Source organism: Marmota flaviventris, chromosome X (genome assembly GCF_047511675.1).
Source record: "Marmota flaviventris isolate mMarFla1 chromosome X, mMarFla1.hap1, whole genome shotgun sequence".
NCBI lineage: Eukaryota > Metazoa > Chordata > Mammalia > Rodentia > Sciuridae > Marmota > Marmota flaviventris.
This window is the reverse complement of record NC_092518.1, coordinates 131,293,223-131,308,546: the sequence shown is the minus strand read 5'-3', so window position 1 is coordinate 131,308,546 and position 15,324 is coordinate 131,293,223. Positions and strand designations below refer to the sequence as shown.

General features: G+C 41.1%; 1 protein-coding gene across 2 annotated transcripts; it reads right to left on the bottom strand.

The window, feature by feature from the left end:
- Positions 1 to 2,510: 2,510 nt before the first annotated feature.
- On the bottom strand, positions 2,511 to 14,430 carry Vma21 (vacuolar ATPase assembly factor VMA21). Of its 2 annotated transcripts, none has more exons than XM_027954497.2 (3): positions 14,289 to 14,430; positions 7,647 to 7,756; positions 2,511 to 6,928 (listed from the first exon to the last, which is right to left on the bottom strand). In XM_027954497.2, exons 1-3 carry the CDS (start codon positions 14,396 to 14,398, stop codon positions 6,786 to 6,788), a joined length of 363 nt encoding a protein of 120 aa, XP_027810298.1. In that variant the 5' UTR covers positions 14,399 to 14,430; the 3' UTR covers positions 2,511 to 6,785. The 2 variants fall into 2 exon arrangements, with proteins under 2 accessions (XP_027810298.1, XP_027810297.1); XM_027954496.2 differs by lacking the exon at positions 14,289 to 14,430 and adding an exon at positions 14,032 to 14,187.
- Positions 14,431 to 15,324: the final 894 nt, after the last annotated feature.

The window sequence follows — 15,324 nt, the reverse complement described above, 5'->3', positions numbered from 1 at the left end:
AGGTTATTCCAAATTCAAGGGGAGGGGAGCAGACAGGAAGAATCCTAGGACACCTTAGAATTATGCCTAATATAGGTGGCATCCCATCAACTCTTCTGCCAAATCATTTGGGAAAAGTGGTTTCACTTTTCTTGCTTGTTCCATTTTTCTGTTTTCTGTTCATTTCCCACTCACCTTTTAATCTTTATTGGTTGAAGGTAGGCTGAGAGGGAATAGTGGGCAAAGAGTGGAGAATGAGGACTATGTCTCTAGCTAGAAGCAGCATAAATTTCACCAGCCCTCCATAATTGTGGGTTCTGCATCTATGGATTCAACAGGTCATGTTTAGAATATTTGAAAAAAAATGTGTCTGTGCTGAACACATATAGATTATTTTCTTGTCATTTCCCCCTAAACAACATGGTATAACAACCATTTACATAGCAATCACATTGTATTGAGTACTATAAGCAATCTAGAGATGATTTAAAGTTATGGGAGATTATGCAAAGGTTCTATGTAAATACTGTGCCATTTTATGTAAGGGACTTTAGCATCTTCAGATTTTGGAATTTGCAGTGGGTCCTGGACCTAAGTCCCCTGGATACTAAGGGGCACCTATGCATGAGGTTTTTGACCTTACATCCATTTTCTAGGGAACAAATGGAATATAAACTTGGACACAGATTTCACTTTTCATAGACCCTAAACATTTTCATTTTCTATTGTGAATATGTTTAAAGCAACAAAATCTGGCTATGCAACATACTTTTTTTCTTTAAAATATATACTGCCATAGTTTACACATAACTGAGAGATTCTGATTCTGCTCATATTTTCATTCTTTCTGCTTACATGCATGTTAAAGGGCCAGAGCTGAACTTGAAAACATTGCTGATATTTGCAGAACTGCAGCAGCAGAGTGTGAGGAGGAGAACTGGCAGGTCTTTCCAATCTATTCCATGGGACACATCTGGAGCAGAATAACCAGCTGAACGAACACAATTGCTGCTTACAATGAAACCTTGCTAAATGGCAAAGCCTGGACACTATACCCACAAAGAGCACATCCAGTTACTCTGCTGCTCTGCTTGTGTGCAAAGAACTACAGATACTGTAGGAGAAAGGTGTGGTGTTCCTAGTGTTCATTCTTCAGCTCCATGGAACATGAACCCAATCCTAACTCCTTCTGTTAACACCTTCAATGTCATAATGCAGGATTTCTTAAGGTAATATTATTGTTTAGATGAGGTGATTGCCACCACAAAAGCTGATATTTGAGGCAATGCAAGAAGTTCAAAGGTTAAATGATTGGGTTATGAGAGCCTTAACGTAATCAGTACATTAATCCCCTGAAGTGGATTAACTGGGCAGTAACTATAGGCAGGCAGGTTGTCATTAGAGGAAGTAGGTCACTGGGGTTAAGCATTGGGGTTTTATATTTTGTCCTAGGTACAAGAAGCTGTCTCTGCTTTCCTCTGCCATGCCATTCCACCATGATGTTCTGCCTCATTTTGGGCCCAGTCTAGAGAGATGGTCAACCATGGACTGAACCTTAAACTAGGAGCCAATATAAATCTTTCCTCCTGTAAGTCTTCTCTTCAGATCTTATACTCAGTGACACAAATCTGCCTAAAACACCTTTATAAAAATATCAAGTCCAGCATTAATAACATGTATTTAGAGACATAAATCTGTCAGTGGGTCTCCATCTGGCTGCATGCAGGATAAATGCCCCTTTCAAAGACATTTGTAGGCTCTGCACCCAGAAATTCTGAGCCAGGTCTGGGTTAGGTTTGAGCAATCTAGAATTTTTACTAAGTCCTACAAGGTGATTCTTAGCACTGCTTTTCTGTGGTTTCTGCAATGCCATTCATTACCTGTTCCCTGAGTTCCTGGATCATCTCGTTATCTGTATCTTTGAAACTAAGATATCTCACAAATGTTATCTGGAAGGGGACTTTAGTGATTAGTAAGAATTGACTGTAGTTCTCAGAAACACAGAAAGGAACTAGAGTGTGTATGATCAACAAATGATTAGAGGAAGCAGGACACAGAGCATTGGTCATGGGAGGGGTGCCATGTTGAACATGTCCAGAAATTCTCTCTCCTAGTCTTTATTAACCACAAGTATTTCTCAGCCTTACTCCTTTAGTGATACTGAAGCCTGTTTGCCCCCAAATGAATTTTTTTTTAAAAAAAAAGCTATGGGGCAAGCTTTTTCTCCACACCACCAGGCCAATTCTGATAGGCCAACCCTAGATGGATATAACCAATCCTTCCCATTTTAGCACCCCATGCACACCTCAACCAGTCTGAGAGCCTTTGGTATATGTGTACTGCATTAAAGCTCATCCTTGACAGCTCTGTGCATATTCTACATGGCACAAACACAAGACAAACAAATACATCTTAAAACAATACCTGCATATATTGTAACTTTTATAGAGAATAAGACAAAAAAAAACCCCACAAACCTTTAAAAAGCAGAGGTTAAAAACCTTACTGTTAATTGAATCAGGACACAGGCATTATAGACACTTTTTTAATGACAACAGATAGTAAATTTATACAAATGACGGGCTAGAATACAATGAATACAAAACCCATCCAGATAAGGGTAGGAAAAGTATCACTTACAAAAATCAATCTGATTCAAATGGCTAAAGAACTCACATCCCCTACTGCATTAATGACACATGGCTTGAAACCAGGCACACTGACATCCTCTCCCTAGCCAGAGCAGTAGTCAACACTATGGCATAGCCAATGACAATAGAGACTTAAATATTCTCACACTCCCCGCATTGATGTCGAGACATCTTGTAACAGATTCACTATGCAAAACTGAAGAGAATGTGTGAGTGCTCTTTGCAAACTGTATGTGCTATGCAGCTGTTGTTAGCTATTGCTATTATTCCTGTTCAGTGAAGTCTCACCAAACATGGGAAAAAGGAAGACTAGTGTGTATAACTGAGAAATATGACTCATAGAATATGTGAAAAGGAACTCGGGTATTTCCTTCAAGTACACAGCAACAAGGAAAGAAGGAAACAAGGAAAGTGGCCAGGAGTGATGTTGAGGAATTTTGTTCTATTTCAAGGAATACATAAAGGACCAAACTATTTACAGATTACTTGTAACAATTATGGTTATGTTGCTCAAGTCCCTGAAAATAATTTTAAGATTACTCTTTACCCCTGAAAAGGGACCAAAAAAGTAAGTCCTGTCAAATTTTTAATGTATACATCAGCACAACATTTGTAAAAACTATCTAACACAGGAGCAGAATCTGCATGAACAGTTGTACAGCCCTGGTGGAGGACATGCAATGCTTAACAGCAGAGAAACCTGCCACTGAAGAGACAAATTGTGTGCCATAGTTGAAGCATTTATCAAATGGGTTTGACAACAGTCCACAACTTCACATGGGCACAAATGAACAATAAACATCAACTTGTCTGGGTTTAAAACAAAATTTAAATGTTTCATGTACCTTCAGGTTTAGTCTGTTTGGGGTATATGTAACTTGTTTAACTGTTTTTACTTGTTTCCTTGGGTACTGTAGCTGTGTATGTAAAATTTATATGAAGATGGAAAATAAACATGAAAGAAAGTTAATCAGTTTTTTTTCTTGGTAAAGCTGATGTGATTTTTTTATAATGAAAACATTCTAATTATCACAATTTATTTCTGTAAAGATGCCCATGAAGCACAGGGCTTTTGTTTGTTTCAGGTCCCGGGGAATGAAACTAGGAGAACTTTACCACTGAGCTATATCTCTAGCCCCTTCTTAATTTTTATTTTGAGATAGGGTCTGGCTAAATTGCCCAAGCTGGCCTTGAACCCATGATCCTCCTGCCTCTGCCTCCAAACAGCTGGAGTTACCACTGTGTGCCACCTTCCCTGGCTGAAACATAAGGTTTTGTTTTGTTTTTAATAGTAGGTTTATAATTCTTCATTAACAACTCAAAACCAATTTCTACTATTGTACACAATATGGTATTCATTTGAAAAGCTAATGACATTTTATGGCAGAGTTTTCATTTTTCAGCAAAAAAGGAAATACATCCTGGAGAGTAAATCAGGAGTTTAGGAAGGTATCATTACAGTAAATGGGATTATATCAGTAGCTTGGACTGATGCTTCAAGTTATACTTCCTAATTGAGGTTCTTGTTACAAGCAGTTTTCAAACAACAGTGAAAAATATTCCTAATTTAAAACAATGTATAAGGGCTCAACTGTAGCTTTACTTCGTATACATCTTGAAGTATATACATTATACATGCAAAAACTGGCAAAATATCTTGAAAAATAAACTTATTTCTCAAATACCCATATGTTAACTAACACAGTTATCAGCAGAAAACTGGTGGGTTAACAGTTAAAATCCTAGGAAAAGTAACTGCTTTGAAAAGCCTATTTAGTAATAATCCTAAATATCAATAATCCTAACACGTGATTGTAACTTTTTAACACTTGGCATTTTTCCAAGAGAAAATGATGTGTTTGCACATATCCCTGGTTTAAATGCTTACAGAAAAATATCCATATCATTAGCTACTCAGTAAATGTCTAAAATTAAAAAAAAAAAATCCAACATTGGACATTATATTTTACAAACAGTCTAAGATCCCAAAAGTACAAGAAAAACCTTGGCATTATAAAAAATTCAGGTGATTAATTTTAAATACAGCAGGCCATCTAATGAGTAAACCATTTAGAACTCTACCACACAACACCCTAGATTCAAATGCCATTATATACAATTGTAATCTTTACCAAAAACTTTACCTTTAGAATACCTGCTTAAAGATATTTAAACTGTAGACAACATTTAACTTTAAGCAAGAATTAAGAATAATCCTAAAACCACACTAATCTTTTATTTTTCTTTATAAGCATAAGTGCATACTTGACTTTTATGTCTAATCATCTATTTTTTCCTTTTGGCCAGTTCCACAACATAAAAAACCTAATAACAACAAACAAATTGATAATGGCAAACACTTAAGCAAGGGGCCTCATATTAGTATCATCAGTAATAAGAAATTTATATTTCCTTTTACTTTCTTAACTAATACATAAAAACATAAATATAGTACATATTTTTGGGGGGCATGTGATATTTTGATACATATATACACTGTGTAATGTTTAAATTAGGTTACATGTATCTATCCCTTCATACATTTATCATTTCTTTATATGGTAAAAACACTGAAATTTTGAATTTTAAAAGTAAAATATGCTTTATATGAAAATGGCCAATTATCTGAAAAAAATGCAAATAGCTGTCTGGTACAAATGGCAGGATTTGAACTTAAACCCAACTTGCGATGTTGTACGGAATTAGCATCAAGAAATAGCTTTTAAGGGCTGGGTATATACCTCAGTTGGTAAACTTATTGCCTTGCATGCATAAGGCCCCAAGTTCAATCCCCAGCACCACAAAAAAAGGGAAGAAATAGCTGTCAAAACTGCACAGAGGATATAAACCAAAGTAGTGATTATCTCCATGTGACAAGATTAAGGGGGGGATTTTTGTTGTTTTCCTGTTTGAATATGTATTTTCCATATAATCATATGGTTCTATAGAAAAAATATTTAAGGGATCAGTATTTTTAGATTGCACACAAATAGTACCAAATGGCTGGAAAGAATACAGACTGAAACTACAAAAGTAAAGTGAAATCACAGGAATTTTTCCCCATTAAAAAGGAACTTGTGGATTAACTATGTGTCTATATATTGCATGAACTAAGGTCTGATTAAAAAGATCATTAGATCAAGATATGCCTAGAATGTTTCTAAGTGATAAAATAATGTTTTCAGAATTGTTTACACTGTCAATGTATGAAAATATGAATAGTTTATGAAATGTAAACTCATATACACTATAATTTAAGAAAAAGTAGGAATTACAATTTTAAATAAAATGTCCACAAACTTTGTAATGAAGCCTAACTTCGATGTTGAACCAGAGAGTAAAGTAGAACATAAATAGTTGGTCTGAAAAAGCATACAACTGGCAGGCAGCTCTTGTCTTTGTTCTCTAGATCCCACAATAAACCAAAGTCCTTTTGTATGAATGGGTGTGGCTTATCCTAGTTTTCCGGAGAGATTTGTTCTGACTAGGAATTACACTTTTTGTGAAATTTCTCAGTGACATTCAGATTAATTGTAGTGTCCAAAATTTAAGCATTTTTCCACAGGAAATTAAAATCCCAAATCCAAGGACCTGGTATTTTCATGATAAGTTAGGAAAATGCTCCAGTGTCAATAACACTTTTTGTGAAATTTCTCAGTGACATTCAGATTAATTGTAGTGTCCAAAATTTAAGCATTTTTCCACAGGAAATTAAAATCCCAAATCCAAGGACCTGGTATTTTCATGATAAGTTAGGAAAATGCTCCAGTGTCAAAGTTTAGGCTTGCTTCATTATATACATCTTATACACAGTATAACTGAAAAGCAACTTTTAAGATTGAAAGCTATAAAACTTTTTTGGTTATCAGATAATCAAACTCTTCCCAGGATAATGTGAAACTCACATTAATTTGTAACAATTTAACTTTTCCAATTTCTCCTTTGCAAATGGGAAATTCATGAAGTTAAATCCACTTATAAAAAACATTATATTAGATGAGTCAAAATTTACACGTGGTCAAATGTGACTCATTAAGTTTGATTTTAACATGTTCTTTCAACTTTATTCAAATAAAATTTACTCATCACCAATGTCCCAAAAACATTTACCATATTAAAAAATCAATTCAATTCCATCAAAAGGTGATGTTCACTTTAATCTTGCTTTCCTTCACGCCACTGCCGTGAGCCTTCATTCCAGGCTACATACACAAAGAGAGCCAGTACCACATGAACGGCAACCACAGCAACAATTGCAGCATAAAAGTAACTATCCCTATTCGACATTCCGAGGATACCTATCAAAGAAAGAAAAAGCTTTCATTTTATTTCAAAATTCACCAAGGTACAAAACAGAAAGTACACTAATTGTTATTAGTTGCATATTTAAGTAGTCAAGCTATTAAAAGGTACTATTTTGGATGGTAGTAAATTGAATATTCACTAAGATTTGACAATCTATGTACTGAGAACATTAATTGAAAGGAAACCATCATTAAAATTTCGTTTAAGGATTTTTTTTTATATACTGGATCCAGAACTTGGAGGCATATCCCAGCTCTTTTTTTTTTTTTTTGGGGGGGGGGGGGGGCGGGTTTTAGTAACATGCATAGGCTGGCTTCCAACTTGCAATTGTCCTGGCTAAACCTTGCAAGTGAGTAGAATTAAAGATGTGCACTACCATGGCTAGCTTTTTAAGCACTTTGACATTAAAAAGGAGATTTAATTTTCCCTTTCTCTGACACAAAAATTCCATCTGATGAAATTCTTTTTTCAAACTCTTCTCAAAAGGATAGTAAAGAAATGCAAGGTGATACACATAAAAATATGTTAGAATGAAATAATTACATATGATGAAAGAGTGCATTTCATGAAGATTTATGATTAATATTTTTTGTAAAGCAAAACCAGAGAAAAAAATAGCAATACTCACTTTACTGATAAAAAGAGTTCACTCAAAGTACAGAACTTAAATATGTAAAGGGTAAAATTCCTTTTTTATGAGTTGAGGATTACCTTCAAATATATAAGATTTAGTTGTGAAATATAATCCAATAGGAACTGTGATCATTAAAGCTGTGAAGAACAAAAGAGTCTTCAGAGTAGACGCTAAAGAACTTTCGCTTCTGGAATGAAGTAAAGAAAGGAAAATTGAGAATCTTCACAGCTATATCCAAATAGTCTGTAACACTATAAACCCCCACAGACCAGATGCTGGAAAATCTGTCCCTGCCTTGGAATTAGTGTCCAGTGGACAGTGAGACACAGCTTCAAAAACAGAAGATCCAAAAAACAAAAGTGGGAAGTGGTACTCTCTTCTGCTGGAGCTCGGGAATTTACATCCCTACCTTGAAGACACTCTCATTCACTTCGAAACTGATATTAATATACAGGGAGACAGTGATGACAAACCTGTTCTGTCTTGTCAGCTTCTCCCTCTGAAAGCCCTTCCAACACCATCAAACCCGGGTCCAAGCAGTGAAACCCATTAATCTGGTCGTAGTAATCCACCCTGAAAAAATGCAGCCATCTCTTCTGCGGAAAAAAAATGCCTGTCTTCACCTGTCTTCAACCTCTTCGTTATCATTATGCTCCAATTATCAGTTTTAGGCAATGGGAGAGATGCAAGGTTTAAGACAAATTGAGAACTTCACGGTAAGATTATAGTGCAGTTTGTTCCGCTGGAAAATGGCGCAGATCCTTTGTCCAGCATTTTAAACCCATGGTGACTTCTCCGTAGTAAATCGCTCCACCTCCAGTAGGAACAATGTGCCCTCCCAGTACCAAAGAGCCAGAGTCTAGACTATGAACCGAAAGACATCACATTACCGTGAAATTCAAGATTGGTGATTGTGACTCCGTGTAGACCTCAGCTAACGTGCATATATGTCTCTAGTTTTTTTTTTTTTTTTTTAAGGTAAAAATAAATTTTAAAAACTTACACAAAAGTATATAAACAAAATATTTCTTGCCGGTACAGATCCGCACTACCACTGATCAATGTCCTAATCCCAGTTCTCCCGAGAAGATAAGACAGAAAGTTCCGGGTTCAAAAAAAAGCCAGCCTCAGTAACAGCGAGGTACTAAGCAACTCAGTGAGACTTTGTCTCTAAATAAAATACAAAATAGGGATGGGGATGTGGCTCAGTGGTTGAGTGCCCCTGAGTTCTATCCCCAGTACCCCCCCATCCCCCCAAAAATAGTGCCAGGCACGGAAGCACACGTCTATAATCCCAGTGGCGCTAAGCAACTTAAACCCTGCTCAAAATAAAACAAGAAGGGCTGCACAACTGAGATTGTGGTAGAGCACTTGCCTAGCATATCTGAAGCACTAACTCGTGTGTCACTTAACAACATAGATACGATCTAAGAAATGTGTTTTCATGTTATTTTTTTATGGCTATACTCTAACTAGCCATTAAGCTATCATCAAAAATCCTTAAAACAGGCATGACTGTACAAGATCAAAGTGTTATGAAATTTGGGAAAATAATTGATATCCCCCTGGTATCTATAGCACATTTTTTCCTTGGCTTCCAGCCCCACCCAGGCCTCTGCAGTTGTCCATTTTGGTTGATCATAAAACAAAGGAAATTATATCATTCAATTGTTTTCCTTTGTACCTATGATTGAGGCTTGCTGAGACTTGTTAGAAATGGAGTACAGAAGGCCAGAATTAAAATTGTCCACCACTCACTAATATGGCTGTATGTATAAACATGGCTGTAAAACCAATGTGATACTGCAATCTGTGCACATGGAAAAAAAGAATTCATACCCCACTTGAATCAAATGTATGATATGTCAAGATCATTGTAATGTTTTGAGCAACTAATAAATTTTTTTTTAAAAAATTGTCCACTACTTAGTTTTCCAACTACACATAGGTTTACACAGTGAACACTGAGAACAAAAAGCTTACCACATTACTTTTCGTGGCAAGCAAAATTAAAAGTGATTTTTTTTTTGTCCCCTTCAACATGTCACTGCAAATTCCATTAAGAAATGGAATGGTGTCCCCTTCTCTACCAAAAAAATCTCAATTAACTTTCTCCAGATAACTCAGCATACTTGTTCTTATTAGCACAAAATCAGCAAAAATTTCTGCAAAAAAAAAAAATTAATGTGGGATAAGACTTCCTATTTTCTGTGAGGACTAACTTGCTCTTTCTTACAAAAGCTAAGTTTACCTAGATTTGATAATGTTACTTCTGCTTTTGACTAATCTAACAAAGCGGGGGGGGGGGGGGGGGGGGCAAAAAGCACCTCCTTTGGACTCAAAAAAAAAAATAATACTGTTAAGTACACTCCTACAAAAATGTAAACCTCCAAGCTCTACCTCCAATGAGTATAAAGTTTGAAGAATTTCAAGATTCATGGTACAGAGAAACTTTAGACAACAGCCTGTCTAGACCCTGCACCCAATAAACCCGCTTCCTGAAAATTCCTCAGGTGTCCATCCTCTTCTGTCCTACATGATTTGGCAACCCGTGTGGGACAGTGGAGGTCAAGACAGCTTTTCTGCCTCGCTTGTCTCTGGGTCTGTCTTCCTAGGCATGCGGGAAGACAACACGTCTCCTTGGTCCACCACAGGCAACTCTTTGTCTGTAAGTGAGGTGACTCATCCGGCATCCTGAGCTGCCACCCTGAGCACAACGGAACCCAACAGGAGCAGGAACGCCAGAACTAGGGAACTTGAGCACCCCAACTGAACAGGTAGGACCCAGATCCATTACTGGTTGCCCACCTGGCCTCCCCATAGAGGCCTCTTCAGGTGGAAGAGACGCTTGATCAACCTCTAAGAGTCCTCAGTAACCTCCAAAGAACACAGGGAGTTCTCCAAGTAGTCACTGTTTGGGGTGAGAGAGCAGAAAGGAAACCAGGACTCCTTCTTTGGCTTTGGACTTTTTGGAATTTGGGTGATAGAAAAATTTTGCTCTGATCATATCTGTGTGAAGGTGTGTGAAAGTATATGAATGAGATCCCAATAAAGAGAAAGGCCTCCTATCAAGATGGCCTCATAGGCAGCCTAAAAGAAGGGAGAAAGAAAGCCCTAAAAACCATATCAGAAGTACTCCAAAACCCTGACAAAGGCCCCCGCCTCTTTGAGGAACTGAGGCCTTCCAACTTTTCACTTGATTTGATCCTGAGGCACCAGACAACCAGAAGATAATCAAATACAGACTTCGTGAGACAAGCCCAGAGATACATTCACCAAAAATTGCAAACTTTGCTGGACTTTGGTGAAAACAATGCCGTTAACTGATTAAAGTGGCCACCACAATTTTTATAAAACAAGAAATCAGAAGCCAGCACCATCCAGCAGATGGTTGGTGAGTTTTTGAAGCCCTGTGGCAGCCTGGTTCAGGTCAATTGGCCTTTAGTTGGGGTCATTCTTTCTTCCAGTGGCCCTCTAGATGGCAGTAGGCACATCAGCTTAGTCTCAGTCTTGTTCCCGGATAAGGGGGTCCTTCCATTCAGACCTTCCTTTGGCCCTGCATCTGGCCCGATTTTGATACTTGTTTTGGCTTTGTTCTGGTGGGACCGCCCTTTGAGTGACCTTTGGGTTTGCAGTGAGGGCAGCTGCAAGGAGTCCCATCTCCTTCTTCATCTTTTGGTGTGCCTCTCCTTGAGCCTCTTGGTCTCAGTTGATGAAAACTGTGGTGGCCACTTTAATCAGCTCACTGGCATTGTTTTCAGCAAAGTCCTCTGGTTTTTGGAGCTCTTGCAAATATGTCTCTGGGCTTGTTTACCTGCGGGTTATTTGGTGCCTCAGAATCAAAGGGAGGGAAGGGTTGGGACGCCTCGCCTAGTCATTCACAGAACTGGCTGGGGCTTTCCTCAGGCTGTTGGAGTACTTCTGATACCTTGCTCACGTTTAGGGCTCTCCTTCCCCCTTCTTTTAGGCTGCCTAGGGGGGGCCTCTTGATACCTCTTTATCTCTAGGAGGTCTCCCTCTTTGTGGGGGTCCCCCACGGGTCTGTGTTGGGGAACTGTGCCCGCGCACAGGCTTGGATGCTGCCTTGCGCATCCACAGTATGTTCTTCTAGCCACTTTAAAGCTGCTTGGGTCACTCGCCCATCAACCCAGGTGGGCTGGTCTGTCTGGATAATGGACTGCATCAGATCAATCGTGGCCCTCCACGTAGCTTCTCCATGTAGGACGGAGTATGACTTTTTTTCTAGTTTAAGAGATTAATGGTGGTAAAAGGCTAGCACACAAAAATGCATTGTTCCCCTCAGACATTTCCCTCCTGGTCAACAGAGGCAGGTCTTTAGTTTCTTGTAAGGGCATCTGCAGAGCTCTCATCTCGGTTATGCCTCTGTTCTTGGAACAATTTTCCCACCTTGGTCTCGGGGGATTAAGGAGTCATTGGCTCTGGGGAAGCCTCTGGCACTGAGGACAGTAAGGAGAAAGGAGTAGCCAGTGTCGAGGGGGCCACAGTCTGCTGCCTCTGGGGACAAGAGGCTGAGAGGACAGCTTGTTGCCTCGATGGTCTTGGCAATGTCAGGAACAGTGGCATGTAAGGTGATGGGTTCTCTTCTGGCTCAGGGGGAAAAGCTGGTTTCCTGTCTGTCTTTTCTTTGTCAGGTTTTTCTGTTCAGTTCCCTTTTGTTGGGTCTTAGAGGCCACTATAGTTTGAGATAACATCAGCTTCGACTGTCCTTCTAGACAGGCTCTCAATCAAGGGGGCTGTTTCTGTGCTATCTCTTGCCAGCAGTCAATATAAGGGAATTGGACTGGGTGTCCAGGGGTTTTGATAAGTATTAAAAGGACCTCACCAATAACACTTTTGTCTAAAGATCTTTCTGGTGGCCATTCCACATCAAAGGTTGGCCATTCTAATTTGCAGGGCATACATAACTTTTGTGGATTGAGTTTCACCCCATAGTTGCCTTTAAAACCTTTCTTAAAGTTTTCTAACATACATTTCAAAGGACTCAGTTTACTGTGTGTGCCTCCCGTGTTGCACTGTGCATTGGTGTCACACAATTAGGACAAGACTCACTTCATCCATCTGTGGCCATCCCCTCCTCGAGGACTTAGGCTCCTCTCAGCCTTGCAGGTGTGCACAAACCCCCGGCCTGGGGCTTTCACCTAGATGTTGATTGGTGGAAACCCACCTCAGACTATATGAGGAACCACAGAAGCACGGATGGGGACTCCAAACTCGCTTCGGCCCTTGTCCATCTCATTCACACACCCAATTCCCAAAACTCCAAAGCCGAAGAACGAGTCCTGGTTTCCCTTCTTCTCTCTGACCCCAAACAATGACTACCCAGACAACTCCCCGGGTCCTTTTTGGCTCTGCTTCCTTTGGAAGTTACTGAGGACCCCCAGGGTTGATCAAGCGTCTCTTCCACCTGAAGAGGCCTCTATGGGGAGGCCAGGTGGGCAACCAGTAATGGATCTGGGTCCTACCTGTTCAGTTGGGGTGCTCAAGTTCCCTAGTTCTGGCGTTCCTGCTCCTGTTGGGTTCCGTTGTGCTCAGGGTGGCAGCTCAGGATGCCGGATGAGTCACCTCACTTACAGACAAAGAGTTGCCTGTGGTGGACCAAGGAGACGTGTTGTCTTCCCGCATGCCTAGGAAGACAGACCCAGAGACAAGCGAGGCAGAAAAGCTGTCTTGACCTCCACTGTCCCACACGGGTTGCCAAATCATGTAGGACAGAAGAGGATGGACACCTGAGGAATTTTCAGGAAGTGGGTTTATTGGGTACAGGGTTCAGAGGGGTTATCACCTAAAAAATTCTCTGGACCTTGAGTATGGATATTCCTGGACTTTATACCCAGTGGGAGTTGGGGCTTGAAGGTTTACAGGACAAGTGCTTTTTGTCCCATTTTTTAATATTAGTCAGAGGTTTTACAAGTTTGACCACAAAAGCAGAAGTAACATCATCAAGTCTGGGGCCGAACTTAGCTTTGGCAAGGCAGAGCAACTTAGTCCTCACCAAAAATAGGAAGTCCTATCCCTCATTGAAGTTTTTGGAGAAATTTTTGCTGATAAGAACAATTATGGTGAGGGTCTCTGTAGAAGTTTAATTAAGAGTGTTTGGTGGAGGAGGGGGAGCCAGTACAAGATAAGTCTCCCTGTAGTGGGGAGAGAGACAGCAAACAGCAAGAATGCAACTCAAATATCAGGAGAAAGTACTAGGACAGAAGCAAGAGCTAAAGGGCCGCTCACCTACCTCCCGCACCCTGGATCCGTCCTTCCCAAGTGAAAGGTTGAGGCTGGGCTTGCAGACCCTGCAGGCTCCAACCTGCCTCTCGGCTCCCCCGCCCCAAGGTCTGGCCCTAGGAATCCAGATCTCATGCCCAGCCAGTCCTGCGGGGCCCTTCCCTCAGCCCCAGTGCAAGCCCCAGCCCGCCCACTTCACAGACCGGGAGCGCTCCGGGCTACCTGAACTCAGGTGGCTGCAGCGCGTTCAGCGCCGCTTTATCAAGGCGCTCCATTGTGTCGCCCCGCCAGCCGCAAGCACTCGGCAGCGGGTTGGGCTCAGCGGCCCCTGAGTGAGCACCACAGTTCCAGGCCTGCCGCGCCGGAAGTGTCCCTGTGAACTCCGTGCAGAGTGAAGTACGCAGGCGCGGCGCAGGGTGGTGATGCAAGACTACGGCGGGCACCGGCCCGGGTTCGGTATTAGAGCTCACGTGACTTACCCACGAAGGTTTCGCGGCGTGCGCCCTGCCAGGAGCGGCTTGTTCTGGAGGAGCAGGCCAGGCGAGTAGCCCAGCCACTCCACGTTGAGCCGGGACTTGCCTCGCAGCATACTCCTCCCGGCGGGCGTCGTCGTCGCCGCCGCCCCCTGAGCTCGAGTGAAATCCTCACCAGTCTCAGTCCCGGTCGCCCACCGGCCTGAGCGAGGCGACCGGAGCACCGGAGCCGCGGGAAAGACAAGGAAACAGACGACTGTGGTGCTAGGCAACTAAGCAGTTTCCGACAACAACACAGAAAACCAATGCACATTATTCCACCTGTCCTTGAGCAATGGGTCATTAATTACTGCCCGCACTGGAAGGGCAGCCATGGAAAGCGGGGAGGAACAGTTGCTTTACCACTCACCAGAGGCCGTGAAACTACAGAACCGCCCGCTGATAGAGCCCTTGCTGAGAGAGACTGTTCCAGTCCGGTAGTGGTGACCCCAACTTCCACTCAAAGTTAAAAACATTTTGCAGCTGCTCAGAAAGCCACCAATGAGACAACAGGGACTCAAATAGTAAGGACAGATGGCAACCCGAGAGAGTTATAAACGAAAAGGGTGTGTAAGCCCAGGGTCAGGCTTGTCAAAATTAGGTTGCCACTGGCTGCTAATGAGAGGACAGCCCTTACATGGGCGACGTCTGGAAACAGTCGCTGACCACACATCTATTTTCTGCACCACAGAAACATAAAGACCACATCTGAAATTATGAGTAAACCTTAGAGCCGTAGACTGTGCAGCAGAAGCCTGGACTTCAAACTTCAGTTCGAATTTAATAATCCTGCTATTGGCCTCATCTCCATCCTTAGGTGGATAATAACCACTTAATGTAAGAACTTAGGAAGAGCTCGAAAAATCTACCCATAGGGTTAACAAATTGTAGCCAGCCAAGTACATATAGCCTGCTGCCTGGTTTTCTACAGCACAAGACCAAACTATTTTCCCCCTACATTGGTAAGTGGTTGAAAAAAGTCTAAAAAGAATAACACCTCACA

What these genes read in the sequence shown, in the direction of transcription:
- Vma21 (XM_027954497.2), bottom strand. Translation starts at nt 14,398, where the DNA reads ATGCTGCGAGGCAAGTCCCGGCTCAACGTGGAGTGGCTGGGCTACTCG. An exon ending in ACGCCGCGAAACCTTCGTGG is followed by an intron (nt 7,757 to 14,288) that starts GTAAGTCACGTG and finishes ACTTCATTCCAG; the next exon opens with AAGCGAAAGTTCTTTAGCGT. An exon ending in TAAATCTTATATATTTGAAG is followed by an intron (nt 6,929 to 7,646) that starts GTAATCCTCAAC and finishes TTTCTTTGATAG; the next exon opens with GTATCCTCGGAATGTCGAAT.